Source organism: Pygocentrus nattereri, chromosome 16, assembly GCF_015220715.1.
Source record: "Pygocentrus nattereri isolate fPygNat1 chromosome 16, fPygNat1.pri, whole genome shotgun sequence".
Lineage (NCBI taxonomy): Eukaryota > Metazoa > Chordata > Actinopteri > Characiformes > Serrasalmidae > Pygocentrus > Pygocentrus nattereri.
The window spans coordinates 30,827,894-30,843,047 of NC_051226.1; the positions used below are offsets into that span (position 1 = coordinate 30,827,894).

The following is a 15,154-nucleotide window of genomic DNA, read 5'->3' on the forward strand; positions in this document are numbered from 1 at the left end:
CAGTAATCTACACTACAGTCCAAAATGGTTTACAGTTCAAAATCTCTCTCTCACACACACACACACACACTTCTACGAAGATTCTGCCATTCACCAATGTTTCTTGTTTCAGATTTGTTGAATAAGAACAGTATCTTAACTCACTCAAAAGCACAAACATGCAAACAATCCTGCAGTTCAATAACACACCATGAATCCGATGTCGATTTTTTTATGACCTCTCATAATGAATAGAAGAAATTCATGAAAAAAAATGAGAAAGATCAGTGAATGAAGCCCATTGTTTTTCATCTATTTATAGCAGTCAATATTTAGTAGAACAATATTGACTCTTCTTTCTGTAAAAGGCTGTGTGCAAGTTTACCCACAAGATTAAACATCTGACGGAATCTAAAGGAAAAGTCAACAATGCATATTAACTTACTTTTTTATTATTATGACAAATGATTTGTTGTAGCTGTAAAAGATCAGTGTTTTGCCTTTTTAGGCTTGGCTCATTTTTTGTAGTGTGCATTTTAATCCTTTTACAAACGAAAACAAGCAGGGAGGATAAGGCAGGAAAAAGAACAAAAATAAGATTATCGGTCTGGCCTCATATCTAGGCAAACAGTTTAAAAGTCAAACTGTTATGTAAAGGGACTAAAATAAAGCAGATCGATAAAGAGGCAGAGTTAATAAGTAAAGCTGGAGCAGGCTTGGTTTTCTGCTGATCCCAGGCGATGTGGAATGCGTGCTTTGCTCTGCTTTGCTAATGGCTCACATCAAACAAGCGTCTCCTCGTGTCCTGACCAAGCACACAAAAGCAGCAGAGCATGTGAGCCCAGGTCATATGACTTCCTCAACAACTCGTGAGCTGGAGCAGTTTGCTTACCGCGCCCGCTCGCTGTCTGTCTCTCTCTCTCTCTCTCTCTCTCTCTCTCTCTCACACACACACACACACACTTGCTTGCTCACTCACTCACTCACTCTCTCTGGAGGAACAAGATCCTCTGCCAAAAAGCATCATGTGATTGCAGTTGCAGCAAAGCTCCAAGTCACAGATCTCTTGCAGCCTCACCCAAAAACATTAAAACAGGCTGTTCAGAACAATGTTAGCTGAACAGTATTTATTATCTGTTTATCACAGCTGCCAATGCCCTTTCATACCTTTACACAACACTGAATACAGACTGAGTTCAGTCACTATTCTTTATACAAAAAAAAGCCTTGAAAACTCACTGGAAGTACAATTTGTATGACATGACATGCTACTGCTACTTGCATTACTGCTCTACATTTATGCAATACTGATAATAGGCTGCTGAATTATTAACACTCGTTTCAAGAGACCATGGCAACTCAGCACAAGTACTGTGCAAATGTCAGAGACGACCATTTATTTATTTATTCATTCAATTTCTAGTCAAAACAGTCAGTCAGTACAAGCTGTTTGTTTCTCAAGAGACATTTCTGAATGTTATGGTGATCCATTTGTATAAGTTGAGAGTCAATGAAGAAGGGGGGGGGCATACAGAGAAAACTGGACTCCTACCAACCATGCAAGACCTGGTAGACCACCATAACGCTCATCATCAGATAAACAGTACTTAAAGCTTTCATCTTGGCCTCTGTTTTCACATCTCCTTCCACCGAGAGGGAATAATGCCACCACTGTGGGTCGCTGTCCAGAAGCCATTACTGAAAAAATGAAAAAAAAGGTAAAAAAAAAACAAAAAAAAAAAAAATAAAAAAAAAAAAAAAATCAAGCAAAAGCTGCTGCTGGTGTTTCTGAGAACAATGTCCTGACCATCAGTCCAGGCCTCAATATCACTGAATATGTTTCTTTGATTGCAAGAAGCAGAACATGCAACCAACTTCTACGACTGAATTCTGGAGATGCAAAAAAAAAAAAAAAAAAAACAAGCAAATTTCAATAAACAAAAACAAACAAACAAAACAAATAGCAAGAAAGGAAGTTCCCTGAAAAGAACAGAAGCCATAATAACTACAGCTTGGTGGACACACTAAATACAGAAAAATCTGCTGTTGAGGATTTTGTGTAATGTTCTGTTAAATATACGTTTTCAGTTTCCATCCCCTGATGCTGGAAAATGAATAACTTAAAAGGTCATTTTGGTTGGAAATGAAACAAATGAAAGGGAAGTCTCTCACTTTTGCAGAGTACAGTATACTTTTATATGAGCTTTATATATTACAGCTTTAAAGCTTTTCTACTCTACATTCATTTTTAGGCTTTATTCCATAGTATTTATAAACGTATACATAGTGCTCTACTTTTTTATGGAACAGCAGAAAGCAGGAAATGGACTTGCCTGGCTCAGAACTTGGGACTACCAGATAACTTTGTTTTGTTTTGGTTTTATGGTATGTGTGTGCGCGAGAGGGAGAGAGAGCCCGCAGCAGCCTCATGACAGCTGATAACAAACGAGCTGGAGACGTGAGAAAGGGAGAGCACGGAGGCCGTCATGTGAACGCTAAAGAATGCTTACACATTCAGTGTCAGCTGATGCTATTATTATTGGAGATAAGGCCTCCGGTTCAAACCGGTCAGGACCTCCGTGTGATGCAGCTAAGCAAGGTGGCTAAACTCCCTGACACTACTTAACTGCTTCTGAGAGACAAATACAGACATATTGGGGAGAGGGGCGTTTGAATGTGCAAGCACAATTCAGAAGTGACAATTCAAGGCAAGTCTCGGCGCTCTAGGGTGCCTCAGGTAAAGTCTCATGACTGGCTGCAAAGCCCTACTAAACATAGCCTCGACACAGCCTCAAACACTGGGCTTTTCCTTACAGAAAAATCTTCATTCTGATGTAGTAAACAAAGTGCTACATGCAGTAAATGCAGTACTTAAGGAAAGAAGGAAAAAAACTTGAAATGGTTTTAAAGTTTTAAATGTAATGGATTCTGTAACTTCATAAAACTTCCATACTGGCTAACTAATGTATATGCTAGCCAAACATTCAAGTCGTTTGCCAGTTTCCTTTAAACATCACATTTACCAAATGTAGCGCTTCGCTTTGCCCATCAGAACGAAGGTTTTTCTACAATGAAAAGCTTGTTATTTTAAGCCATACTCAACCTGATGCCACTGTGTGCTGCGGAAGAATGGCTTTACTGTGATGACCATGCATGACTGCAGCAAAAAAAGGTCCAAAGTCACACGTAAGGTTGGAAAGGAAAGCTTTCATTCTTGTACCACATTAAAGGTGGCAGTCCTAGTTCACTCAATTTTGTTCCATGTTCCAATGGTACAATTTATGCCAATAAAGCTGTATGAACCTGAGAGAACTGTGCATCATTTGATTCAGAGAGAGGGGGAGAGATATGAAAAATGAATTCTCACCGTAACGGAGGCATCTTCTGCACTCTTCTTCTTTGCGTTGGAGTCGAAAAGGACATTTCGGCCTCGCCTCTCACAGTCCTGGTAGACGATGAGGCGGATCTGACCGGGCTCCAGCTCGGGGGAGGGCCAGCTGCAGGGCACACATATATGAACATGAGGCAAAATGTGGCAAAGCTCCAGCACACGCAGAGCATCTTCACTTTTACACAATCAGACTCCTCCACAAGTCAGACTTGGGAGCAATCAGAAAAGATGGACACACTGACAGCTGACTAATAAGCTTTCCTGAGCTGTCAGCTGGCATTGTTGCAGCCTAGCATGCCAACAGCAGTGCCATCATTGCAGTCATTCCAGCTGCAGCCACAACAAATGTAAGGAATGGGGCTCATTCTGGGAACAGCCAGAACCAGCCAGAAGGCAGGGCACAGAGTGTGAGGATCTGGGCTTTATTGTGTCTGAATAAACCAGCAAGGACGGGTGTAGTTGGTCAAATATAGCAAAACATCTTAAACTGTACTGGAAGTTAAGTTTTACGAAAGAAGGTTCTCCACTTTAATTACAGAGATAACTAGACAAGATAAATGACTGGACAATTCACATGAGTCATTTGCCCAAAATGGCCACATATAGCCCAATAGTTTTGTTGGAGCTCCATGTTTAGTCAACTACAGAAAGCCATTCATTTCACAATTAATACTGTCAGACTAATAACTACACATAGAGAATACATTCATACTGGCTTAAAATAATCTCTTAAAGCAATGGTTCTCAAACCAGTCCTAAGGAACATCTAGAAGGTCTACATTTTTGCTCAATTCCTGTGTTAGGAGTTGAGTTGGAGCAAAAATGTGGACCATCTGGGGGGGGGGTCCTTGAGGACCAGTTTGAGAATTACTGACCTACTTTACCACTACCAGGTGAAGCTAATATTCAATAAGAATTTAAATTTAATTTATTAGGCCAAGCATGCATACTGCATCACCAAAACAGATTTTAAGACACTGACATTGAGAATTTATAATATTGGTCAATATAATTGTCAGTAAAACACATGGGTGGAGGGAGGTGGAATAAACCTGAAGAGGTCTCATTGTTTATTGAGTTCTAGGGTGTAGGGGAAAGGGGGAGGTGTGGAACATCCAAATCACAGGCTGGTGTTATTTCTGGCCCCTGCGTCAGAATGGACAAGAGAAGGACCATAGGGCACTCTGCTCGGGCGTCATGGTGGACAGAGCTGTTTACCGCCATGGGCAACACTACATTCCACACGCCTTCACTCATTCAGCTTCTTGGTCCTTCGAGTCATTGTCCAATTGGGATATCCACATCATGTGCTCCATTAAGTGTCAATGTCAAAGAGCTCATTTCTGCAAATGACTGGTCACATTAGGTTGGCCCAGTTGATTGTTCCCTGTTAAAGGAATCTATATGGCTACTGCTGGGTTTTCTTGCAAGTAAGTTTAACAATGAAATGTGTGCGAGTTTTTTTTCCCCCCCACCCAAACAAAAGTTAGGCAGAGATGGGTGCACCCACTGCTGTATTTAAACAATTCAGCTCATAGCCTTTGGGGATTCAACATTCCTAAACCAAGCCAAGAATAACCTTACATGATCAGGCAGCAGCCTGTTAAACACAGACTAGACACATTATATTATACAGAAATCTAGTCAAAATAGAAATATGAAATAAAGTCCCACAGTGGACTAAAAGACACAATGCCACATACAGCTGAACCACAATGAACAGATATTTCCAAGCACTGGGTAATCCTGCCACAAAGCCGGTTTCGCTTCTGAAACGCCAGGTCTGTCTCGTCTCAACCTGAATTCACTGAAACTTCTATTCACAGCTTGCTCACAGCTGTTTACAGGTTGGATGACCAACAGTATCAAAACTAAACTGCAACGTTCACAGACCCGAACACAATGCAATGAAAACTCATACATTTTCCAAAAATCAGCACTTATAAGCACACTAACACGAACAATGTAAACCCAGTTAACCAGAAACTAAATGCTTCTATCTTCTCATCCTGACCACTGGATTCACTAAATGTTTAACTAGCCAGTTTAACTTTTTGTATTTGAATTAAAACTAAAAAACCCCAATCTGATCTAGAACTAGTCATTTAACACTTCAAACTGACTGAGCAGTCCACAGAATTAGCAGTCAAGTAGCAAACCAATCCTTGAACAGTCGTCCAGAACCTCCTCAACATTATGCAAGGCTGTCACGGCTATAGCCAATCCCCAAAGACGACTAACGCTCTCTACTCCAGAGGCAGCAGGACATGACTGACCCAGTCAAACCACACAAATCGTCACGCCAATTCACTCGCACAACCTCGATTCATTCTGTCTGGCCCTTGGCTTCAGACATCCTGCTACAGCGCCAATTCAAATTAGGGTTTCAATGCACAAATGCGCAGCGGATGTATGCAGGGAAAGAATGGCCGGGTACCTGGGCATCATTGTGGATCTGCCAGTGTCTCTCCTCGCTCTTCCTTGGCCCTGCGCTTGCCCTCTGTCTCACTGGAGCGAGCGCTGCTAAGAATAGCACTGAACTAAATTCACAAAACAACATGAGACTGTCAGGTGACGTCCGGGTCGGGTTGGACACAGCCTGGACAAAGGCATCTTGGCGAGGGCCGATGAATGGATGCAACTCTACTGGCCGTGGCAACAAAACTAAAGAAAGCGAGAGCTCGGGCTATCCAGTTTGATGACGCCTAATCCGAATCCCCCTCCCAAGGACAGCAACCCTTGGAGAGCAAGAAAGACCCCTCCTCTCAAAATTTCCTCCCATGATGCTGAGCTCCTGTATTTTAACTTGGGGGTTGCAGTACTCCATGCACAAATGGAAGCTGCAGGGTGGGGTGGGTGCAGAAGGACTCCGGAGTTACATAAAAAAATATCCTGGCTGTGATGCAACTGTTGCCTGCTAGCTAGAATAATCTTGAATGCCTTCACTGGGTATTTTTCCAGTCTGTGGCCTGGCTGCAAGTGTGGAATACCTCAGGATGAAAATTAAACCCTGCTAGGTCGCTAGGAGCGATCAGCCTAATCATGCTTTCTGGTGGGCGTGTGGAGGGGGGGGCGGGGTGGATGGGGGTTGGGGAGCCAAAAACAGCTGCCTTCTAGCCCTTCTTCATCTGCTCAAGAAAGCATGCGCACGCACGCACGCACGCACGCACGCACCCCCCAAGGCTGACAAAATACTAGCATTGCAATTATAGCACTACATTTCAATTTATTACATACACACTAACCAATTAATAACATAATAACATGACATTGGCAAATAATGCTCTGCTTTATTTTAAGATATTTATTTTTGTTAGACTACATGTGACTGTTGAAGATACAGGACACTGTGAAAACAATAATACTGTTTTTACATTATGATGGTATGATGGTATGATTTAACTCTTTTAGTTTATTCTTTGGTGGATGTTTGATTCTTGATCCTTTTCAACCCAAAACAAACCTTTGCTTGCTCTCTTTTTTGATGATCCATACAAAACAGTAACAGCCGCTGAAAGTGACGTCTTTTTAAGCTTGGCTTTGTAGCTTTCAGAAATGGACCATACAGAAAACTTTACTTCTACTCGAAAAACTGGAATGAGCTTCAGGATGATTGATGATGCATTCCAAACTCACATGATCCACCACTGGCAGATGAGGTCACACCAAGACATTCCAGGAACGGTCAAGTTGAAAGTGCCTCAGGTTAAAGCAACCGGTTATGAATTGCACGTACTATCATAGTCATCACTGTTCCTTGGTATGGCCGAGTCTCCAGACATAGGTCGCTACAAAGGTGTTATGACTTGGATGAGTGGCAGATGGAGTCCTTTCACTGCCCAGCCAATTAACTTGTTCGAGCACACCTTGCAGTTCTTTCAGCAGACCAAGATGGCTGTAAAAGTTAAGTAAATGTTTTTCTTATTTAGGAGATCAAATTCAACACCCTTTGATTTAAAGCCAATGGATGTTAAAATCTAAAGGAAGTCTACCACAACCAGAAAATGTTTAATCCAAGCAGCTGTTTCTGTAAACATGAGATAAGGCCAAGTCTCACACATGGCCTCAGTATTATGGCCGCAGACTTGCAAAACAAACACTCAAATAGGCTAGCACCATTTAACATCAATAAGGCATATGTAGCTCTGTGGGCAAAATCAGACTTGGGCCTATATGCCATCAGGCATACTATCAGCCATGGTCTAATCATGAAATGTTTACTGCAGCCAAAACCTTTACAAAAAGAGACATACCATCTACAACCGGGAAGAAATTGCATTGGTCAACACAAAGGGGACCAAGGGTAAAAAGGAGTAGCGAAACATTATGCTAAACTATTTCTTTACCACGATCCTACAGTTCTAAGAAGTCTCAGGACGACTTTAAATAGCACGGACTGGCACATGATGGGAAGCACAGTTGCAGACTTAAAACTTCCACACCATGTCACCGTTACTTTCATTTTGCACTGGAATTATGAGGCTAAATTAGCCAACAACTCATGGCAGCTTAAGCAATACCCAGTCAACTAGCATCACAGAAACAGCCGAAATCACAAACCTGCCTCAAACCAATTCACTGTGTGACAATGTTGTCTGTAAAAACAGCTTCCGCATAGTGTCTTCTAATGTTTTAGTCGAGTCCTTTTCTATAGAGGTGATGTACCTCGAGCCACATCTTCATTTTCCAGGTGGCTGGTATGAAGCCTCTGTCAAACATGCCACAAAATCTTGATGAATGAGGCTTTGCACACCACGGGACGTTACTATGAAACACAGCTACTTGCAAAGGAGCTTCTTGTGATGTCTAAAATTACCACCACGTAACCATGAGATTTGATAGATGACTCAGATGTCCACTTCTCTCAAAGTCGAGGCCAGCAAGCTGCTGGTAGTGTACGGACACTCTTGCTTGAGCATGTTGTAAGAGATTGTTGTAACTGATAGATCTTTCATAATGAGGAAGGCAGCAAGACAGTTTGCATTAAAGAGACTTTTTGTATTAACCTGTGTTTCCACATAGTAAATGGGTAACTTTTAAAGCAATACTTTGAGGTGGGTGAGGAAGGGGATTACACAATGTTCCCCCTTTGATTTAGTTTTGCACTGGAATAACTGAATTTAGTAAGAAATTTTACCTTATAGCCACTAATAAGCATTATGCAAACTAAATGACCTACATCCCACCTTTTCCTTAAACTGCATAGGGGTATTAAGTAAAGAAGCAATTCCAGAAAGCACACTTATCTTGGCTGATTGTTTACATTTAAGGTTAGGAAATATTTCAAATATTTGGTGGGATGACACGTCTTCAGGTTTATCACTTGTAATCTCAACTGCATCACCATCGAAATTATTTGTAAAGATTTTGACTTTTTATTTACATTTTAAATCTGAATATTTAGTTTATGAAGTTTGAGAAGCTGGAATAGAGAGAACCACCTAGAAGTGCCACAAGTTTCAAATTTTCTTCCAAAAACATAGGAGTACATTTATTTTGATTAATGCACAGAACTAAATCCAATAAATCAGGCCTAATTATGTCATTTTTAATGAAACATGCGGTAAGTCAGGATTCTTAGGAACTGATATCTATGGTATGCGTAGAAAAGCATATTACAATGTAATTTATCACAGTTCAACTAAACACAGTCCTATTGCTCAGCCCTAACTCAAGTTAACTGGCTCCACGTGTGCCAAGAAGAGACGCAGAGCCCTACATTTGACATGAGGCCAATGGCAGAACAGCACGGCACACAAAAGCCCTTGGCTCTATACGAACGATGTGCAGTATGCTGCCCTGTGTCTCCCTGAGCCAAAGAAATGTGAGCAGTGCTTTGGGCTTTTCTTAGGGTGGGGTCACCTATTTAGCTGCCCTCACTGGATTTCACCAGTATAGTGCAACCCTGAGTATTGATGAACAGTAATGTGGTGCTCCTTCAAGTTACCTTAAAGGTATAATTTAAACAATTTATCCTTTAACCCCACATGCAGATGATCAGCCAAGAGATGTTTGGCATCCGAGGTTTGCTTGGCTAAGTAATGGAGGCATAAACCTTCAAATTAGCACTCGGTCAATCTGCAAGTCTAAATCAAAAACTGGCAAGTCTAAAAACACATTTAGAGCCACAATTAAGACTTCAAGATGGCTATTATATTTTTTTAGCTATGCAATGAACTATTTTCCATTTATATTGAGATTACTCTACTAAACTCACTGACCACTAAGTGCTGTATCTCTGCTGCTTTGATACACTTACAACAAACACTCATGCTGGGCACACTTGTATGCTGGATTACTGTCTGCATGTCTTTGTTTTACTATCCTTAAAGAAAAAATAAAGAATATGCAAAAGGAGTAGAAAATGCACAAGCTATTGCTTAAAAATTAACATTTTTACAAACATCGAGTTATTTCCGACTCATTTTAACACCGAAGTGTCCGGAAGAGTTCTTGAAAGGATGTCTAGATGAGTTGCCAGAAGGGGGTGGGAGGAGAACTTTGGTCAAAATTAAGGTATGGTTAGAGGATTATATATATATATATATATATATATATATAAATAAAAGCAGCAACATTTAAAAACCATTTCATTATTCCAAAAAGCTGTGGGAAAAGAGTCGTTTTTCCATGTCAGATGAGGCTTCGTCTTCAGATGAGAACTAAAACTACAGCTAACCGGTACAACAGCGGCCCATTTACATAAGGCCTTGTCTTCAGCAACACTCCTGTTAAGGCACTCATACTTACTGATAAATACGAGCAAAATCATAACACTTCACATTCTTCTTTAAAGATAAGCTTCACTAAACTGCTCTATATCTTCCTGTGAAGAAAGGAAATAAGTAACCCAGTGATTATCGTCGTGGAATATGGCACCTTGAGCGTTTCACAGAGTACTCCAATACCCATTCACATCCCTAGTCTAAAGCAGTGGTTCTCTAAACAGTTCTCCTGGTTTCCTGGCTGTTGCTCTAAACCAGTTCTTGACTATACCAGTGCTGCTTTCAAGAGCAAATGGGGGAGTAGTTTTCTCCATGCCTGAACTCATTCACCCAACGTGAACATTCACATGATCTATGTGAGAGACAAACAGAACACTGAGGATGTGAAATGGGCGTTGTAGTTCATTAGCCAACTGATGTCTATCAGTTTTGGCTGATTTTAGTTGTGTTTTGAACTCAAAGCATGAATAAAATGAGGGTTTAAAATTCATTTTACCATTCATTACATTTATAGAGTTTATCTGACTGTTTTCCATTGTTTGATAGCTCGCACCATCCTCCACCATGACGAATAGTGGCGACGTCTCACAACTCGCAATTCATGCCGCATGTTCGACAAGCGACTTCACCATCCAACATTCTGGTGGGAAAGCCTTAATGGCCTGAAATGACCTGGAATACTTGGTAAAGGTGTGTTAGGAGTTGGATCAGAGGAAAAACACAGACTGGGGAGGAAGGGCACATTAAGACTGGTTTGAGAACCTCTTGTGTACAGCAGAGTTTCCAATAGCACTGCACATTTTAGTGCTGTCGCTGCTTAAACACACCTACATCAACTCAGTAAGGGCTTGTTAATGAGCATGGATCAGGTGTTTACTGCAACTTCGTCCTACATTTAAGATCAATTAAAATAACTAGCTAACTACACTGTCATAAAGGTGATCAGAGAACTCTATAAACCTTAAATCAGACAGGTAGATTAATGTCCAGCCTCTAAGTATGGTTTCATATCTGGATTAATGAACTGCTGCATTCACTTTAACTTAAAACCAAGAGAGCATCATTTACACACTCTGCAGGGCAAGTGTAACTCAATGTAGTTTTATAGACAACAGGACCGAATAGGTTTACTTCTACTCTAGTATGTTTTGGTAAAGTCTATTAGTTGGGCATACTAATGCATAAAGTTTCAAAACATGAATCTAAGAAGATAAAAGGTTCAACAATACTTGGTTGAGTTTTTTGAGAACAAGGCTGAAGGCAACTCAGACAGACATCTCTCTTAACACGACCCTCATAGTAACCAGACCACAATGACCCACAACCCACCATTGTTTGCACAGAGGTCCTAGATCCCTTACTCAGGTCATGCTTAGTCAACTACACAGCACATCAGGAATCTCCATTTCATTCAGCATAAAGGCCTTCAACCAGTTCTTCTGAGATTTATAGGGCGTTTTCTATTGGCTTGTCATTCAGCAGACATCTTAATAATTCCACTAACTAGGACGAAAAGTTTCTACAGGTTCTACGATGAAGTAAAAACATCTAGACTTTACTAAATCAAATCAGTAATCAAAAACAGAACAACTCTAGTGACACCCAAACCCTTTTGACCAGGCTTCAAGCAGGCATATTCCTAGGTAACAGAAGAAATGTCAAAACATTTGGAAAATTTTGTTGCCATGTGAACCATTCAAAAATCCATCTGTTCATCAGAATACATTAAAACAGGGAGTCGCATTACCTTAAAATCTCTGCTTTTGGTTAACAGAAAACCTCACTAGGGACAATTAAATGCAAAAATGGACCAAAAACCACTAAAATTGCCCAATTAGCTCCATATTCCTTTGTATTTAACCATCCCAAGCCAGGTTCTTTATAAACAGGAGGAAAAAACTGAAAAAGAATGATTGTGGATTAGAGGCCAGTGTGTGTGTCAGCAAGGTATGGGTGCTAAATAAGAGGTTATGGCTGGGACTTAAGGATATTCCTATTTCAATTACTTAATAAAAATATTAATTATGTACAAAACTGAAAAATGACAAAAATGGAGATACAAGGTTTTGTTCCAACAGCAGCGATATATACATACATAAACAAACAAACTCCAAACTGTACTTTGTCCCCCCCCCCATTTTTCAAATGTGTAGTACTGCAAAAAGATGATAAAATGTACTTCTACTATCAGAATGAAAGATCTGCCTGCATTCTCCCCAAAAGAATACATGACTAAATATATGAATGAATAAATGATGCCCTGAATCCTTTTCTCTGTTAAGAGTTCAAATCTCCCACCACAACAGCACTTAAGCTCCCTGCATTAGCTCTGTGCCAGCTGTGTTTACCAAGGGTGTTTAAATTGGATCATCACATCCACAGTTCTCCTATATCCTTTAACTCTAATCATTCATCTTTAACTTTCAGGTCTGTATAATGGCAATCTAGCTCTTAGTTAGGGCTAAAAGGAAGCCTGAAATTTTTAAATGAAAGAATCATTTCAAAAAACAATCTGAAAACTACTTGGTGCTGTATATGTGACATTTGAACTGGGGTGACTTCCTACTGATAAGTGTGTTAAGAGCGACAGTGTAGTGAACTTTTTTTATGGCCTGTATTGCTTTTGGATCTTGTATGTATTGCTCTATATATAGCTGGGGTAGGGAGCCGAGGGCCGCAGCCAGCAGAGTGTGCTGATCTTTCTGAACTAGAACAACAAATACACCTGATAATTGGCTGATGGGTTGAATCAGGTGTGCTTAAGCAGGGAAATCACCAAACAGTGCAGGAATCTGGTTCCCCATCCCTGATTTCGCACATTATTTAAAACCATCTATCTCTGTTTTTGCTTATAAAATCAGCCATATCATTAGCATAAATGCAAATTAACATTAAAGAAAAGTTGTTGTTTTTTTGTTATTTTGTGAGCTTGTTTAAAGAACAAAGTTTGGTTCCTGATTTGTCCAAGACACCACAAAGCCATCACACGCATCTGTAAAATTCCATTACCAGCACACATGATTTAACATACCAGTTAAAGTTAATGGATGATGCCTGCAATACTGGGCTACCTCAAGAAGAGGTTTGGATATGGTTAAACGAACACAGAAGACATGCACAAAATCACTACTTAAGTAATATTAATTGTATGCGTTTTTCTGAGCAAATAAATAAGCAAATCTATTGTTCTGAAGGTGCCTGAAACTTCTTCACAGTACTGCAGATACACACACACACCTTTTATTTGCTCCTGATTTTTTTGAAAGACACAGGGTCAGCAAGCTTATGCGCAAAGGGTTGGAGTGGTTTTTGATAGGGCTGGGGCGATATGACGTGGGTGTGTGTGTGAGAGATTTTATATTTATAATATATACACATACACACATATATATATATATATATATATATATATATATATATATAATGACTGGGTTCCACAATATTATAATAATAATAATAATAATAATTACAATAGAATGCGGTTTTCTGATGACATCATTAGTACTGTTTAGTTGACATGCAGAGTAAAAATCAATGTGTTCAGTGTTTTTTCTCTGTTCAAACTGATCAGGTATCTGAAAAAATAAATACCGTGACATACTGCGTAGGGTGAAAAGAACCATACTACAGACCTCTCCTGAACTCCCACCCCAGATGCTTTGACTGTCAAGGCTTTTGCGTATTCTTTTCCTTGAGTAAAACATGTCAGCGTGGATTAAGAGCCCTCCATCATTACTCATTTATTTAGGATCGCGTTAAAACGGAGCCTCGACCAACCAGCCAAGTCACGTGCATCGTTCAGGTAACTGAGCCAACCGTCAACTTATCGCAGCCTCACAGCCGCACTGTTTTCTGCCCCCCAGGCGGCTTCGTTCACCTTACACGTCCGAATAGAAACAACAAGTCAGGTCTTTCACGGGTCATGTCGCTCTTTGGCGTTTTTAGACTCAAAATTTCACTATTCACGAATGTAAACGCTCTTTTTCTTAAACACCAGTCCCGTTTCGTTGCTACGGTCCCCCTGCAGCAGAAGCAGCAGCAGCTCCCGGTCCTTCAGCTTCAGCGCCGTCAACAAAAGCCCACAGTAACGCCAGCGACCGCGCGCTGGCTCGCCAGCTAGTCGAGTTAGCCACTCTGTGGGAGGGGAAGCTAAAAAATCTTTTAAAACACCCACAGCTTGAACACGTTACGTACGGAGCATTTCGGCACACTTGAAACCAAATACGTGTGACCGAGAGAGAGAGAGAGAGAGAGAGGGCTCTCCTTCCACCTCTTTCGCCGTTATATAGGTTATGATTAGCTCGATACTTCTATGCAGCCATCGAGGATAGACACGTACCTGAACGCGGGGTCGTCCTTGTTGCATTTCGGCGGCGGCGAAAAGGCGTTTCTTTTGTTGAACAGTTTGTGGAAGAGCGTGGGAGGCATATTGGACCCACTTTTATCGACATTAAAAAAGTCCCCCTTTATCTGCACAGCTCCTGAGACATGCTCCGCTCCTCGAACCTGACTCCATTTGTGGCCTAGTCATATGACAGGCATTAGTCACACGAGCTGCTTAGAAACGCCACCGTCCACTGCTCGGCTCGCCCATTGGCTGCTATTCTTGGGTAAGACCACGTGGTCGGCCAGAAGCGCCGTGTTGATGTTTTGGGGTTAAACTACAGTTCGCGGAGTTCTGCCTGGGAAAGCAGGACGTGCGGAATCAGAACGATTACAAAAGTAACGAAACTTGTCTGTGTTTAGCGCTCGACTACCGGACACGGTCTGAACTGCGTGCCAGAACAGTTAGGCAACAACACATAGACATAGCATCTTCATCCTCCAGGTTTCTATTTTAGATCACTGCCCTGATGTCATGATGGACCAAAAGCATCGCTCATGTATTTTATTTATTTCAACCTCTTTATTCTCTGTATCAGGCGGATTGTTTTCGCTGTGCCTTAAACGCTTTTGTGTGTAAATGAATGCTTTTGATTGGCTGCCCTGTATGGCACATCATTAAAAAAAAAAGCAGTCTGGACTGAAACACTCCTTCTAGCTTCAGCGTGAGTGGGCG

At 40.9% G+C, this 15,154-nt stretch overlaps 1 protein-coding gene across 3 annotated transcripts in view; it reads right to left on the reverse strand.

Moving 5' to 3' along the window:
• fnip1 (folliculin interacting protein 1) overlaps window positions 1–14,643 on the reverse strand; it is a 34,688-nt gene extending 20,045 nt beyond the window's left edge. For 2 of the 3 annotated variants that reach the window (XM_017705282.2, XM_017705279.2), the window contains exons 1-2: window positions 14,435–14,643; window positions 3,347–3,476 (exon numbers count right to left, since the gene is read on the reverse strand). In XM_017705282.2, coding sequence (XP_017560771.1) covers window positions 3,347–3,476; window positions 14,435–14,523 — 219 coding nt within the window. In that variant the 5' untranslated portion in view covers window positions 14,524–14,643. Of the gene's footprint in view, window positions 1–3,346; window positions 3,477–5,807; window positions 6,350–14,434 lie in introns of those variants that run through there. The other variant, XM_017705280.2, reaches the window with a different exon arrangement.
• Window positions 14,644–15,154: the final 511 nt, after the last annotated feature.